The sequence below is a fragment of the Labrus mixtus genome, chromosome 18, assembly GCF_963584025.1.
Source record: "Labrus mixtus chromosome 18, fLabMix1.1, whole genome shotgun sequence".
NCBI classification, from domain to species: Eukaryota; Metazoa; Chordata; class Actinopteri; order Labriformes; family Labridae; genus Labrus; species Labrus mixtus.
Window position 1 is genome coordinate 2371718 of NC_083629.1, and position 15881 is coordinate 2387598.

Sequence of the window (15881 nt, forward strand, 5' to 3'; positions counted from 1 at the left end):
GATTCTTCCAATTGTGATGTAACTATTTGTCTCATGCAGAATTGGTTCAGTGCATGGTTAAACATTTAGGTGTTCGAGTACATTTATAGGGAATCAGTTATTTTAAACTCCTGTGAGGAAGTTTCTGTCATCTTTGGCTACCTATGTTGACAAAATGGTACCTCTTATCTCTTTGCTGATTATGTACTGTACATCTGTAAATCATGCTTTTGCCTGGATTATAGACAGAACAGCTTCAGAGAGACAGGAAACGCTGGGAGGAGAGAGTGGGGATGACAGGGCCGAGGCAGGACTGGCAGGACCCCGAAATCCCCTGCTGCTGCTGTGAGGATTATGTCCTCTGCAAACCGCTAAGCCATCCGGCGCCCAAAGTTCTGTTTTTTTCCTTCTAATGAATTTTTTAACAGTCAAATATATATCACTTATTGAGAATATTTACCTCTGAAAATGTTTTTAAAAAAATGCAGTGTCAGCATTTTTTCTGACACCAACCCAATGTAAGTGGTTTCAGACATTAAACATGATTGTAAATAATAAATGGTCAATGTGTCAGCTGAAGGTCTACATAGATTTTGTTAGGTTTCATAAATAGCTGTAATACAGTGAATATGAAGTAGTATTACCAAGGTCTGGCCCATACTCTTGATATCATAGCTGTATTTTTTACATCTGTTGTATATGTGTATCTGATAATTTGGTTCTTATCTGATGTGAATATTTTATGTAAAGATCCTTTCCATCAGATCACAGGAAGCTATTCAGCAGAACAGGCCGCAGATCTGATAACATCCTACATCCTCATCCCATTTAAGGGAAACACTTTACTTTACCCAGCCACCTAAACTCACATTTATTGTTTGACCTGAGTATAATTCATTCCTTAAAAAAGGTTAATACCAGAGTGCATCGTGAGAAAAGAATGGACTGCCCCTTAACATTGAATGAGCTCTTTGATGCATTCATGAGCAGGACCTGAGATTAAACTAAACCACTGTGAATTATTGCCACAACCACTAATGAGAAAAAAATCTGGAGATGGTAATTTGAGTATCTGATGAATGTTTTAAGATGTGTTCAGGTGTCTTCAAATGTAACAGCCTTTGATTGTGTGATTTTAATGTAAATATAAATGATTCAGAGTATTGGCAGAAATCACCAGTCATCATGCACAACCTTCAACTCAGCAGAAGAACGTGATCATGCACATTTGAATAAAGAACCACACACAGGCCTCATTATATAACATTTCCTGTTCCCTTTCCTGTGTTGCCATCATAGTGCTTATCAGCCTATTGGTGTTGATATCTATAACTATGGGTGTGGCCCCCCCCTCCCCCCTCCTTTGTTAAAGACAAAGTATAACCTGAAGAAGACCTCTGGTTGAAACGTTGTGATTGTGATGGAATAAAAACTTTTAGTGCCATGATTTGAGCAAGTGTGCGGGCATAGCCTATCTTCTCCCTCAGACTGCTGTTTTTGCCCTTCAGCTACGTGGTGTAAGTATAACTCCCCCCCCTCCTTTTTTTCCTTTGTTCATATGCAGTCATAAATGTTCAATGACTATTGCACACTTAGATAAGGAGGATGTGCTTGAGCTTTACATTTTCTGTCTGTTCAAGCCACTGAATTCATGAGAAAATCATCCATCAGCTGATCCAGCTGATAGTTTATATCATGTTGTTTTGACCTTTTGAACTTTTAAATATGTACTGTGTCTTTAAGGGCACAGAAAGCGCACTTTAAAGTGTATTATTAATTTGTATCGCTTTATTTTTTGTCTCTTAAGAACGTTGACGTCTCTTTTATAAGCCTGTTGGCTTCTTGACCTCTTCTGACACATTTTATATTTTTACAATCTGATTTATTACAATCTCATTATGTGTGTAAATCAAAAGAAATGATGTTGTCCATACACATATTATGTTTATCACCAGCCATTCCTTACATCAGAAGAAGACTCAACTCTTCTTTAGAAATAGTTTGACTCTTTGTTTGTTCTATCACCATAGCAACTGGTTGCTAGTCGATGTGTGGTAAATGGATTTGCTTCCTACCTACAGCTCTGCCCTCAGGAAACATGACATATACCATCAGGGGTAATTTAGTCTCTCTAATGTAATCAGGCTGGAACACAAGTAGCCCTGTCCTCATGCCTCAAAGGTTTCCATTGTCAACAATTATTAACCAATATCAAATGTACTTCAACAGAAATGTCTCTCTTTGTTTATTGGTGGGGCATGGCTGGTTCATGTGAATATATCCTCTGTTTGAAGAGATAGTTTGTGCGTCATATAGCCTGTTGACAGGCATGAACTTATGACATGTGACTTGTGTACTTATATGCATGTGTGTGAAAATCCCTTTACTGCATACATATATAACCATACACCCAGACAAAGAGTGTTTTTTGTTGTTATCCCAAATTACTAATGGATGGAAGTAATGGTTCTGAACAGATTAAACTACATGTGGATTTAATTTATATACTGAGTCCTAAGGAGGCTGATGTCACCATGGATGTTATCCGTAGTGTTCATGAGGGCGGCTGTGGCTCAGTTGAGTCGAGGGTTTGATTCCCAGCTCCTGCAGCAACATGTCCCATGTGTCCTTGGGCAAGACAAATTGCTCCCGCTGCTTCTACTAAACCCAACAAACCAAAACAAATTTCTGAGCGAGAAGTGAGAGGATAAAGTGATCGTGAACAAAGTCAAACACACGCACCAAAAGAAATGTACACATTTTATCAATCATACTTTCAAAGCACAAACTTCTGATACACTCCACATTACATTTCAGCTTTGCCTAAGATTTAAAAAGAAAGAAATAAGACACGATTTTAATATGCAGTTGGAAACATTTTGTACAGATCAATAAAAAGAGTGAATGTCTTTGGGCCTCTTTTTTTTACAATCTTCAAATGTTTGTATTAATATTTGTAATATTCAGAGACAGTAATATTTCATTTGTACTGGCAGTGGTGATGGTGTGACGTAGCACGTTACTTAAGAAATGTTTCAATAATAAAGCTGATAGCTTAGCATCAGTCCAGAATTTGAATGCTTAATGTTAGCATTAAGGGCTAAATAGACGTATTTACCTTCAGATAATCACTGGTGGGATCTGAATGTATAAAACACATTTATATTTGAACAGATAATAAAAAAAACAAGGGCCAAAAGAAAAGGCACATTGGCCTCCATGACAGATACAATGGATGCAAGTAGCCATGACCACACTAAAACAGTGTGACAAAAAATGCACCATCTCTCTGAGTGACCCAAACTGAACTGTGGGTAATGAAGTTCTTATTGCCACGTAGAAGAAATGCTAATATTTTTTCATTAAGCTGAAAATGTGTGAACTATTTTCCAGAAAACCAGCTGAATTCAGAGCCTCTCACAGAAGATAAAAAAACAGCAGTCCTTGGTGGACAAAAAGAGATAAGAGTCCATTTGTACAGAATAAATGTGTATCATGTCCTGACATGTTTTAACACCTCTGAGACGAGCATTGAATTATGGTTCAGGTTTAGATTTGACATTTTATCACAGTAACACAACACCGACACTATGGTCCAGAGTTTTATCCATTTTGAAGCCCTCATGACTCTCTTTATGCAAATTTAAGTCCTATTGATTTTCAAATGATTCAATACAGAAACGTGTAACGGCCAGACAAAAGACAAAGATGTTCTTTATTTTTTATATTTTTGAATGAAGACCAAATGTTGAGAAAAAGTTCAAGGTTTGGGAAAAGGTCATATCTTCAGTATTGGTGCCAGATATTTAAAATAATTATTATTATAACAGAAGGATACTTTTTATTTGCATTTCAAGAATAAAGTGAAATTCTCAAAATGCTAAAAAAAAAAAAAATCTTATAGAAGGCACTTCTACTGAATGTGTGAACTTATTTTTCTATTTCAACTTTCTCTTGACATTTTGGTTTTATGGACTAATAACTTCTCCAAATAATTCAGAACACAAGAGCAAGCCAAAAAGAAACTGCTGACACAGTCATAAATATCTTAGGCACACTGTCATAACACGTCTTTAACTGTGTGTGATCAAAACATCCCATACTGCACTCCATACACACCCTTTACATGAGACAGGAAACCTCAGTGGAGGATAGAAGATTAAAATAAAGCAATCATGGCACTATAAGTGAAAAACAAAGACAAAGACATATAAATATGTACACACAACACACACAGCTAGCAGAGGTCCCGTTGTCGTTTTTTAAAAAGGAGGCTAACATTTTCATTCATGGAAAGGTTTAGTCTGTAAATGATGATAATCAGGGTGTACATAGTGAGCTCTTCATTTCACCTTCACAGGAAGAAGTGATGGTATATTGAACCCAGATGGACGTACGAGGTCACAGAGAGGGAGGGGGAAATAAGGCCACACAGGATGAAGAAAAATAAAATAAAATGTACGAATGTATGAAATCAGGTAACTATATAACATGAAACTGCAGAAGAATAGAGGCACCTGACGTCTCCTCTAGCATTACAAAATGGGTTACACAGGTGAACAGTAAACTGGTTTAAAAAGATCAAGGCCGATCAGTAACCATGTGAAGCTGTTTGTACAAACTGCACATTGAATGACTCATTGATCAGAATAACACTGAGGGAAGTGCTTCACTGGAACTGAGGACACATTATCTTTAAGTTTTCTGCAACACTGTCAATTTAGACAACCTGCTCAAAATGTGAGAATATATCGTTTATGTTTTGGTGAGATTTAAAAGCACAAGATGTCTGCTGGAGGCAATCGTTTAATAAAAGTGTTGCCTGTTGTCACGTACAATCTGTTGCTCATACTTATCTGATACTGAGAAGTTCAGGATAGGCATTGATATTTCTGTTGTAAATAATCCTGCCACAAGTGATGAATGATGGGCATGAGTTTCACACAGGTGTGAAAAAAGAGAAAGAAGATCATGTTTATGATATCCTTGAACACTTGATGTGTGAGAGTATCTGGTTTCTTGAAGTCATCATTAACTTATCATGGCAGGGGCTGGCAACTGCGGTAACAAAATATATTCCACCCTTTTTGAATTTCTCTCTTTTCTATCAAGTGTCCTTTCTTTTTGTGCGTGTCTTCCTTCTTTCCAGCGCCTCCACATTTCAAAGGCCTGACAGTCTCAGTCTGAATGAGTGATGGGTGTCAGCTGTAATTCACTCGGCATCAGAGTGTGTTTGTTTTTTCTTTCTTTTTTTGCAGAGTAGATGATGATCTGCAGGATGTGATGAGCAGAGCTTCATATCACTGTAAACCTGAATCCTCCTGCTGCAGGTGAACCTCTCTGACGCTCAGGATGCGTGTGAGCATGCTCTGCAGAGTGGAAGCCTCTAATGGTTGAGAAGTGTACCAAAAGGGGCTGTTGAGACAAGACATTGAACATTAATACATGTATGTAACATCAGTGCATGTTGCTGTCCACCAATAGCACAGGAGATACACATTTACATTTCCTCTGATATCAGGCTCAGGCTGGGAAGCTCTAACTATGCTATAATTCTGCTCTGCTGTATTTCTGGTTTGTTATTTTAATTTAGGGATCTTAAAAATCTTTGTTGTTTCCAAACTTAATGGAAACTTAAAAGACAATAGGTAGTACAAATCTGGAGGAAAATCTTATTTCAAAGTTAAACATATTTGATAACATAAAGGCTCCCGTTAGAATCCTGTTAGCATTCAACCACTTTCAAGCTAACATTTCTATTTGCAACTGTAACTCAATGCAATGAGAAAGGTGTACATTTCCAGCTCATATTACTGTTAGCAACCACCAGGTAAACAGACTAGCTTGCCAACAAGGCAGGTGAACTAAGGTTTCCATTAAACATCCATCCATCAATTATCTATACCGCTTTTTTACCCCAGCTGTTATTGGGTGAGAGGCGGGGTACACCCTGGACTGGTCGTCGGTCAATATCAGGATATAGAGACAGACAACCAGCCACACGCACATTCACACCTACGCCTTCAGCCCACAGCCCCCCGTCTCTGGAACTCTCTCCCACTAACCATCCGTGACATTAACTCTCTCCCCACCTACAAATCACACCTCAAATCACACCTTTTCAGAACAGCTTCCTCTGTCTGACCACACCCTTCTTTCTATTGCTGTTTTTGTTTTTATGTAGTTGATTGTGTTCTTGTTTTTATCACCTGTTTTCTTTCTCTGTAAGGTGACCTTGAGTGACATGAAAGGAGCCCAAAAAATGCATTATTATTATTATTATTTTACAGGCAACTTAGTGTCACCAGTTAACCTAACAAGCATGTGTTTGGACTGTGGGAGGAAGCCAGAGTACCCTGAGAGAACACACACATGCACAGGGAGAACACAGAGAGGCCCTGTCCAACACGGATTTGAACCAGGAACCTCCTCGCTGTGAGGCAACAGCGCTTACCACTGCACCACCATACAGCCTCCATTAAATGTATTGATAGAAAAGGCTTAAATTACTAAATGTTACTGATGAAAAATGTATACTATTTCTATCAAGTAAAATGATCAAACCCTATTTCTACATACAAATATCTTGAATGTTAACATGAGGTGTGGTCTAAGGGGAGGTAATGGATTAGCAAGTACAGCCTCATGTGCCTGCAGATGTTAACACTCCACAATCCTTACCTTTGTAACATTTGAGCTTCAAATCAGGGGGAAATGTCTGCTTGTGAAAAGGATCATTTAAGTCTGAAATCCTGTCAGTAAATCAATAAGTTAAAAAATGTGTTTGAGTCTGACCTGTTTGTGTGCACATTCTGTTCAGGCTGGAGGTAAAACACATCAGTTCTCCTCTTCACAGACTCTGGGCTGTTAAAAAAAAGCCAAAGCAGGACAAAAAAGGACAAAGCAGATGAAGCATTTGTTTCAGTTTTTCTCTTTGTGAAAAATATTGTTCCATCAACACTGAAGGTGTCTCTCTGTCTCACCATCTAGAGAGGTAGAACTCGTAGATCCGGACAGGACAGCGCAGAGGGTTGGGGGCACTTTCAAGCATCAACAGGTCTCCCTCTTCCTCCCCTTTCCTTTTTCTCAATCGCTCTAAATGAAGCAAGAGAACCAAAACAACAGCCAGCATGATGATACGCTGGTCATCTGCCACTACACCACATAACAAGAAGAGGAAGTATAAAGTTGTTTTTTTCTGCTGCCAGTGAGCGTGGCAATATGACAATATGAAACCAAAATAATGTTGTTGTTTTTTTACATTGAGGACAAAAAAGGAACGACAAAGACCTCAGTGTGATGTTTGAAGTGCTGGAACATGAAAGTGAGAGTCAGCATTATAAAGGAAACACTGACTCCGCTTCTAAAGACAAACCTGTTGACTTCTTTCAAAGACGACTGGTGTTCTGTCCTGTTTTCTTATTTTGACATTCTGTGATGTTTTTGTTACTTCTCTTCAAACTGCAAACATTGTTACAGTCTTGTAACAAAGAAAAGCAAAATATGTCATGGTAATAAAAAGTCATCATTTTGTTTACAGATCTGTTTGAAGATCAGGGATAGCATAAAGCATTTATTTCTCAAACTGTGGTCTGAGTGGTGTGCCGGATACTTCTTTGTGGTTCTCTGGTTGACAAACATAGCTGTGATGGCAAATGGAGGAAGCAAATATGACAAGTTAACATTTTCCACATTTGTGGCTCGATATGATATTGGGCGGTGTAAACATCGAGCAGAACAGCAGGAGCTGAAGTCAACGACAGTGAACCCAGCACAAGTGGAGACGTTAGCAGTGCCAGTGACGCTTCAGCACCCGCTCAAAAACCCGTCTGGATTTATTTTTGAGAGGCACAGACAACAAGCTCAGGTCACAGAGTGTGGGCCATCAATACTAAATAAAATGCACATCAGGAATAAAATGGTAGTTAAGTAGCTCTCTGCTGCTGTAATTTAATGTTGGTCATAACTGTGATACTTGGAGAGCCAAATATCTTTTGTGGTGGTACTCATTAAAAGTTTAAGAACCACTGGCATAAAGCATTCAGTAAATAAAGAATAGAATATTTTAAATCTAATTCTAGTTTCAGAAAAAATCTAATTTGAAAAACTTTTCAACAAGTAGCAATGCAAAGACAGATCCATAAATGGTTCTCCGTTTGGTGAATTCTCTTTGAAATATGTCTGAATCTTTAACGGAGTGAGATGATGAAACATATACAACGAGCTTCCTTTGTTTTGTTTTGTTAAAGACACTGAGAAAGGCTCCGGCACACTGTCTCTCTCCATGCAGAGATATTTATTAGAGAGTACAACGTTTCTGTCTAACCGACCTTCATCAGGTACTGTAAGCCGAGCTGCCAATAACAGGTGACTTGTTAATGAGAAATATGTCCCTCCAAAGAAAAAAAAAAAAAAGCATTGGCAGGTATTTTCATCTAAAACCATCCGCAGTGCTAATGATAGAGAAGATGAAAGACATTCTCTGGATAATATTTCAGAGAATTCTGAATGACCTTCAATTCTTATTGAGTACATTAAAACATAAATAACTGATATTTCAGTATTTTCCTTACATGCACTCTGTGAGTAGTTACACACACTCAGATTTTTTCTCATAGTCCACTGCACAGCTCCTACATTACACATTTTGTACATTTTTATATTTTTATATTTTATAATTTATATCATACATTTTTTTATTCTATTTTATATATTGTAATATCTTCTTATACTGTATTATTTAAGTTGTTTCTAGTTCTGCTTTATTTCCTTGTTAATTGTTTAGCACCAATACACCAAGTCAAATTCCTTGTATGTGTACTGGGTAATAAACCCTGATTCTCATATTTAAACTTTAAAAGAGGTACTTGTATTACTTTCATACACCCACCTCTTTCCTCCCGGGGGGGCGTGGGAGTGCTGCTTCTCTGGTGTCGGAGGAAGTGGACTGTGCCCGCTTTGTTGTACGCTCCGGAGCATCTAAAGAAGTTGGTGAAGGAGAGGCTCTGGTGCTGTGCCAGTGTGTTGAAGCGGAAGTTCTTGGTGCAGAAGAAGAGCAGCGTGTTGAGCAGCACCATGGGGGAGTAGGCTCCCAGCTGCTTACACTCCCAGAGGTAGGACTCGGCAACACGGGAAGGATAAATACGACCTTTGAGAGGAAGACAAGCAAAGAACCTTTTAGTTTAGAACTCCTTTTAAGTTTAAACATGACGACAGAAAAGAGTAGGGACAATATTATATAATTAAATTTTCTTTCCCAACAAAGACAAGTTTGAAACTAACTAAAAAAAAATAGTATTAACAAAGTTGTGTGAAAACATAAGGTTGGCCACAAGGGGGCAGCAAAGAAATGCTGCAAAGGCTGATATGGTGTAAACATAACTATGGCTGTAATTCTTCATTTGTCCAATGTGTTAAAGCTATGGCTTCATTGTACTGCTTTAAGCTTGATGTATCTACACAGCCGTGTTATTTCAGAGCAGGACATTGAAACACACTGTTTGTCTTTGATTTTCTTACAAGGTGGGGGAACTTCAAGGTTTCCTCAAGGAATCCCAAAAAGTGATCTTTCTTTAGAGCCATTGTTAACATCTACCTATGAGACCATTTCAATTTCATGTATGAGACTGCACAGGCCTTGAGATGCTCATTTGAACCTTAAGTGACCAATGACAGTGTATCCTATTTGGTGTGTGTGTGTGTTGCCCTTTGTTGCTTTTCACTTCTTTGTTTGGCCTCTTGCTTCCTGTAGCGCTGGTTATAAAATCTGAACTTAAGCTCATTGAAGTCAGAGAGATTTCTCTCTCATCTCTCTCCACTGCACAGTGCTGACCACAGATAAAACAAGGAAATATACCTAAATACCAAATTATTAAAGTGCTTTATAGAGCTGCACTTTTCGGTTATGATTCTCTGTACACACATCCAGAACATGAATGAATACCATCAGGCAGGAGTTTAGGTCTCCAGAGCTGCAGCATCCCACTGATCTCAGAAGCAAACGGACTGTACAGCCCATCAGTGAAGATGTTCTCTATTCGTCCTTTCATGAACAGATACTGTGAAAAAATATAGAGACAGAAAACAGGAAATGAATTAACTGATACACCAAAAAAATTTAATGAATACCAGTGACACAGTGTGTGTGTGTGTGTGTGTGTGTGTGTGTGTGTGTGTGTGTGTGTGTGTGTACCTGTTGTATCCCCAGACACAGGTAGAAGATGCTGTCTGGGCTGTACCTCTCTCCATTTGGTCGTTTCACTTCTTTGATGAAGTGAGACAGGGCAAAGCTCAGCTCAGCAGAGTCACACTGAGTGATGTCTTCTTTGATGTCTACTAGTTTTGCTACGAGGAGAAAGACAGTCAGTTAAAACTGGTGTAGAATAAGTTAGGCCACAACTGACCCACTCGATGTGTCAGAGAAGATGAAGAAATGATCAAATAAAAAATGGCTCACATTCTGTCTGTTGTTTGTTTCTTTGTTGCACCCAGCTCCTCCAGGCTTTCACCCCATAAACATGGTTCAGTTTGAGGGTGGCTGGAGTCACCATGGCAACCAATCGCCTTCGACCCTTAATGGAAAGAAATTAAATTAAAGCTTGAGTATGTAGATTGTAACAGCTGAATAGTTGCATGTGGGCAGCACACACACTCTGACATGTATGTATGAATATATGAATGTCACACTATCAACTTTTTATTTCATAATTTAGAAAAAATATTTATTTATACTATTTAAAATGGAACAGTAACCTCCCCTGTTAGCCTCCTCAGATTCCTACAGCCTCTGAACACATTATGATGTAAATGATTGCAAAGCAGAAGATTTTTTTTTTAAGTTTGAGGTCAATGTATTAAATTTGTTTGCCCAAAAAAACCCTGCTGCTTTATTAGGGGAGTCGTACCTGTTTCCGAGCTAACGAAGCTTCTCTTGCTCTCTTAACTCCTCTCCGTTGAGCAGGCGGCTTCGGATCCATTTCTGCAAAACAAAGGCACAAACAAACGACATATTTAAGAGCTGTTTTTATCTCTAATCGATAATCATCTTTAGCAAGAAAATATATTATTTTAGTTGAAGCCCTGGCTGCCCACTTAGGATATCAGCTCACTGCTTGGCCAACCAGTGGGCAAAGCAGTCTTTGCTGATCTTGTCTTGTACATGTAAGAAGTTTTTTGACCAAAAAACCCATCTTGTTAAAAATTTGTTTTTTTTGAAAGGCTTATTTTTGGGCTTTTTCTGCCTTTATTTTAGAGCTAGGGCAGTGAATAGAGTCAGTAATTTGGGAGAGAGAGAGTGGCAAATGCGGGAAAGGAGCCACAGGTTGGATTTGAACCAGCGCCTCCCACTTGGAGGAATATAGCATCAGTACATGGGGCCCGCACGCTCTAACCACTAGACTACCGGGGCCCCAACGTGCTTTCTATTAAAAGTGAAATGTATCACTAACTCACAGTTGCAGTGGAAAATGTAAAAAAATACAGCTAATCAGTTAATCACTACATGTGACAACCTACAGCGGTTTGTGACATTAAAGGCTTTATATGTGATTTTTTGATCCAGTAGATGTCGCCCTTGAGCACCAGCATGAAACCAAACAACTCACGCTGCATTGTTGTGTTAGCATGCTAATGCTAGTGATCTTTATTATGCTCATATCTTCACACTGCATGTAAATTTACCTGAAATGAGCGTGATCTAGAAACACAGTTAAGCAGTGAGTACAGTATGTTATTCTTCTTTTCTCTAGTCCCTCAATTAAACAACTTTTATACGTGAGGGGAGGAGTCAGCCGGCCGTCCAGGCGATGTAAACAAAGTGAAGATAGGACTCTGAAAACTCTGAAAACATCACAGACAGTGGGACTCGGGTGTTACACCCATTGTAGACAGTCATGACTCACAGAGTTATTTTCAGAGGATATACTTGATTTATATTATATTTAAGTGTGAAAAATCACATATAAAGACTTTAACAATAACTGTTGTGAACTGTTTGTGTTTTTGGCTCATGGTCTTGTTTGTCATTTTTAGACCCCTCAATATTCATTTCAGCCTCTCCCATAACCAACAAAAAAACCTCTAACAGGAGCTTTAACTGATTCAGTTTGCGGTTCATTTGAAAGAATATTGTGTCTCACCAGAGGGGAAGTCACTCTCTAGGTCCATCAGTGGGGAGGAGGGGGGTTGATCCTCGGCGCTGGTGGTAGGTGCCTCACATGTCGCTGTACTCTCCTCTGGCTGGATGTTCAGTTTGGGATGAGCTGACTCTGTGCTCTTCTCTAAGCTGATTGGCAGCTCGGCTTGCACTGCTTTGTGGGTCTCCTCATCATCATGGAGTGTGGGTGGGATCACCTCTGACTTTGTGTCCCCGCTAAACGAACTACTCGGGTCTGTCAAGAGAAATTACATGAAGGAATTTGTTGCATTAATGATTTGAAATTGGTTTTTGAATGTAGCAAAAGTTTGGATGAAGGCACTGACTTGAATGAGTATGATTTATCTAAGCCCTCACCTGTGATGGGAAGAGGTATATCTTTCTGTTTTTCTTCATTTACAGTCAAAGGCTCGTACTGGACAGCTGCATCCTTCATCTCCTTGTTCTGTGGCACAATCAAGGGTACTGGAATCTGTACAGGAATTAAAGAGCATAATTCATATTTCACTTCCTGTAAGCAAGAACTTCATGATTCTGAATCTGTAGAGTTTAAGATGTAATGGGACGTACAGGCATGGGCATAGCCATGGGGACTGGTGTGTGCTGGGAGTACATGTTCATAGGCACTGGGATGAAGACTGGAACTGGTACTGGAACCATTATGACCTTCACCCTCTCCTCTCCTGCTGAGGAGCTGACGGAGGGCAGAGGCAGAGCTGGAGAAAATAAAGAAGGGATCAATAAACAGAGAGATAATTATGATCTTTTATAAATTCATCAATATTTATTTAGCAGATTACTTGGTGAAATAGAAAAAGAAAAAAAGTAAAAGAAAAGACAAAATCATTTAACCATCCCACAATCAACATGATTATATTCAAACACTCGTTTCTTTTAAGGTTGCTAAAACAGTCACAGTTCTTTTTGACACTGAAAATGTCAAACCAAAATATGTCTTTAAAAAGATCTCTGTCTAATATCTATCATCCTCACAATCACAAATCTCCATTAATATGAGAGCTTAGTTTAAATGAAGATAACTTCTAGCTCAGGAAGTAGATTTTTTCAATTTGTTTTCGTAATTTGCTATACAACGTTCAAAAAGCATCTTTTCCTTTAGTTCACTTGAGAAGTGCAGCTGTGACTGAGTGATGCCACATCAATATAAAACATAAACCTCTTAGAAGGCTGATAGCAGCAATACCTACTAAAGAAATTATAATTTAATATAAATCATAATAATAATTATAGGAAATCGCACTAGAAGAATCTTTTATTTGAGGAGCACTTGAACTACTAAAGATCCTGATAATAATAATCATCAAATCACAAAGATTGTTAAGTTAATATTTAAAAGATTTATATATATGTACTGTACATGTATGTCATGTATTTGTTTTAGGGCTGGGTGATAAGGCCTAAAAATTAAATGTCTGATTTACGATTGTAATCATTTTTCCCCTCTAAAAACTCTGGACAAAATAAATGACAAAGAAATTAAGTTTTGCTTTTACTTGCTTTTTACTTTATCAATAAAAGTCAACTTAATTTGTCGACTTCTATTGTTAAAACTGAATTTCCTTTGGAGGATGAATAAGGTTAAAATGAAAGCTGTAAACATTTCTTTAAAAGTGCACTATGCAGTTTCAAAATTAAAAACAGAAGATTTTTATTTTCATTTTTGAAAATCTTGTTTTTCCCACAAATACAATTTATCAATACAATTGATATCTGGACCAGCCCTTGTTTATGTATTCATGTTACGTACTAAAAACAAAAACCCTACCCAACCCTTTAAATAGGAAGTTTCTCTCAAATATTGTAAATGTCAAACACAGTTGCAGACATGGAATTAGACATTAGAACATCTATGTACGAGAGAGATTGCAGTATTTGATCATATATTTTTTCTTCAAGGGAGCCTTTTTAAACAAAAGATGCATCTCCCTTCTGTTTGCTAAGATGTATCGTCCCTGCTTTTTATACAAGATGCAATGATTAGATATTTGACCTGTGACACAGCAGAGTGCACTGTCATACGGAGTCCAGACAGTGCTGAGCCTGATTTTTTTCTGTAAAAGCCCAGCTTGATTGTTTTAACATCTACTGCATCATCTTCATCCTTTTATCACTGGAGTTGAGCTTCACTTAGAGGAGTCATAATAACCCGTGTCAACTCTCTGCATTAGGCTTTTGATTTCTCTGTCCAGAGGCAGTCAGGAGTTTTCTGTGACTTAAATAATTTTCAGTCTGTGAAAATCTTTTCTCAGTCTTAACCATTATTAGCTTTGCTGCTTTTCTAATTCAGACAAGTGAAATTATTTTCCATTTAAGTTACATTTCTCTTTTCCTTTGATCATGTTTAAATGAGGAAAATTTGGTTTGACCCATTTTCTGATCCGCCCACTGCGCTCTTTAAGTTTGAGATTCTTCACTGTGTATTTATAATACATTAGATGTTGAAAATCCTTTGTACATTTTAAACAGCATCACTTCTAATTCAGTGATTATTTGTGGTCACATGCAGGTAACCACTGTATGAGAACATTGAGAAAAAAACCCAGAAACAACATTTCGCTCTCAAATGACATTTATTGTCTTTTTGTTCTTCTTTGACAGAAACACACACAGCATCACTTTTAGGTCATTACACGAGTCATTTAAAACAAAAGTGTAGAAAAATGAAATATGACTTCAAAATGTGGTCCATGTCAGTGTGATCTTAATAATAAGGGAAAAGTAGAAACATTTTGCGGATACAGGTGAAACAAAAAAAAAATGTGACAGACATGAAGTAATCAGGTAAAAAGTAAACATGATGGATTCAACACAACTGGAGTCCGCTCGGCTGACTGCAGGTGGATGAACTGAAGTCAACCGTGGTTCAGTTGTGAGGTGCAGCAAAGTAATGTTTATACATCAAACATTCATACAAAACTAAAATGTAGTTTAACAGTACAAGTCAGATCACCACTCAACAAATCAATGCTGTTGTCTTCAACATGACGCTTCAATACTCAAGTGTTTGCAGAGTTTAGCCTGACGAGTGTATCTCAAGCCACAGGTAGGACGCCATGCCGAGAGCAACTGGCTGGAAACTAAGTTTTTTTGTTTGTTTTTTGGGGGGGGAGAGTTTATTGAGAAAGTGAAACCTCTATCAGTATGGCAGTGAGAGCAAACCCAAACATCAGACCTCCTACTTGTCTTAGTGGCCTTCAGAGGGAGGTCTCTGCAGGACCTGAGCCGCGTCACATTTCTTCTACTTTACCCATTTTGCTCTAAACAACAGATCCACCGCTGCATTTATTCAACCAATCACATCTCAAATTCAAGCTGGATAAGAACGTTTCTTTGAGGAGAATATCTAATCTAGTATGGCGTGTTATCTAGAGGAAAAAAAAAACTATTTTATGAAAGTGTGCTAAAGTTTAACAATGGGTTCAAATAACACAACATGTGACGTAACAGGACTTCTATACTTAAAAGTATTTTATTCAAAATAGAAAGTGTATGGAGCATCACAGTAGCCTGGATCCAGCTGCATGTCGAGCACATTTTCAGTCAAACTTCAGTAAAAATGGGTTTAACTGTTGTATGTATCAGTAGTTAATAAACCATTTAAAAAAACTTCTAGAAACCATTTTGATGTAGGACCTCGTTGGAACAAGCATAAAATAAAAGTATGTGTGTGACATATTTTTCCATGGGCTTCATCTGTGCATGCAGGTTAGCTCAAGTAACCCTTATG

The 15881-nt window shown here is 38.1% G+C and overlaps 1 protein-coding gene and 1 long non-coding RNA gene across 2 annotated transcripts in view; one reads left to right on the plus strand and one right to left on the minus strand.

Moving 5' to 3' along the window:
• Nucleotides 1–2727: 2727 nt before the first annotated feature.
• si:ch211-266o15.1 (zinc finger MYM-type protein 4) overlaps nt 2728–15881 on the minus strand; it is a 33678-nt gene continuing 20524 nt past the window's right edge. The window contains exons 19-29 of the mRNA XM_061062666.1: nt 12704–12849; nt 12491–12605; nt 12117–12368; nt 10884–10957; nt 10436–10550; nt 10172–10323; nt 9923–10037; nt 8870–9127; nt 6963–7074; nt 6775–6843; nt 2728–5394 (exon numbers count right to left, since the gene is read on the minus strand). Coding sequence (XP_060918649.1) covers nt 5280–5394; nt 6775–6843; nt 6963–7074; nt 8870–9127; nt 9923–10037; nt 10172–10323; nt 10436–10550; nt 10884–10957; nt 12117–12368; nt 12491–12605; nt 12704–12849 — 1523 coding nt within the window. The 3' untranslated portion in view covers nt 2728–5279. The remainder of the gene's footprint in view (nt 5395–6774; nt 6844–6962; nt 7075–8869; nt 9128–9922; nt 10038–10171; nt 10324–10435; nt 10551–10883; nt 10958–12116; nt 12369–12490; nt 12606–12703; nt 12850–15881) is intronic.
• Nucleotides 6381–7564, plus strand: LOC132993032 (uncharacterized). The gene is made up of 2 exons (XR_009676415.1): nt 6381–6463; nt 6970–7564. It is a non-coding gene; the product is annotated as an uncharacterized LOC132993032 (long non-coding RNA).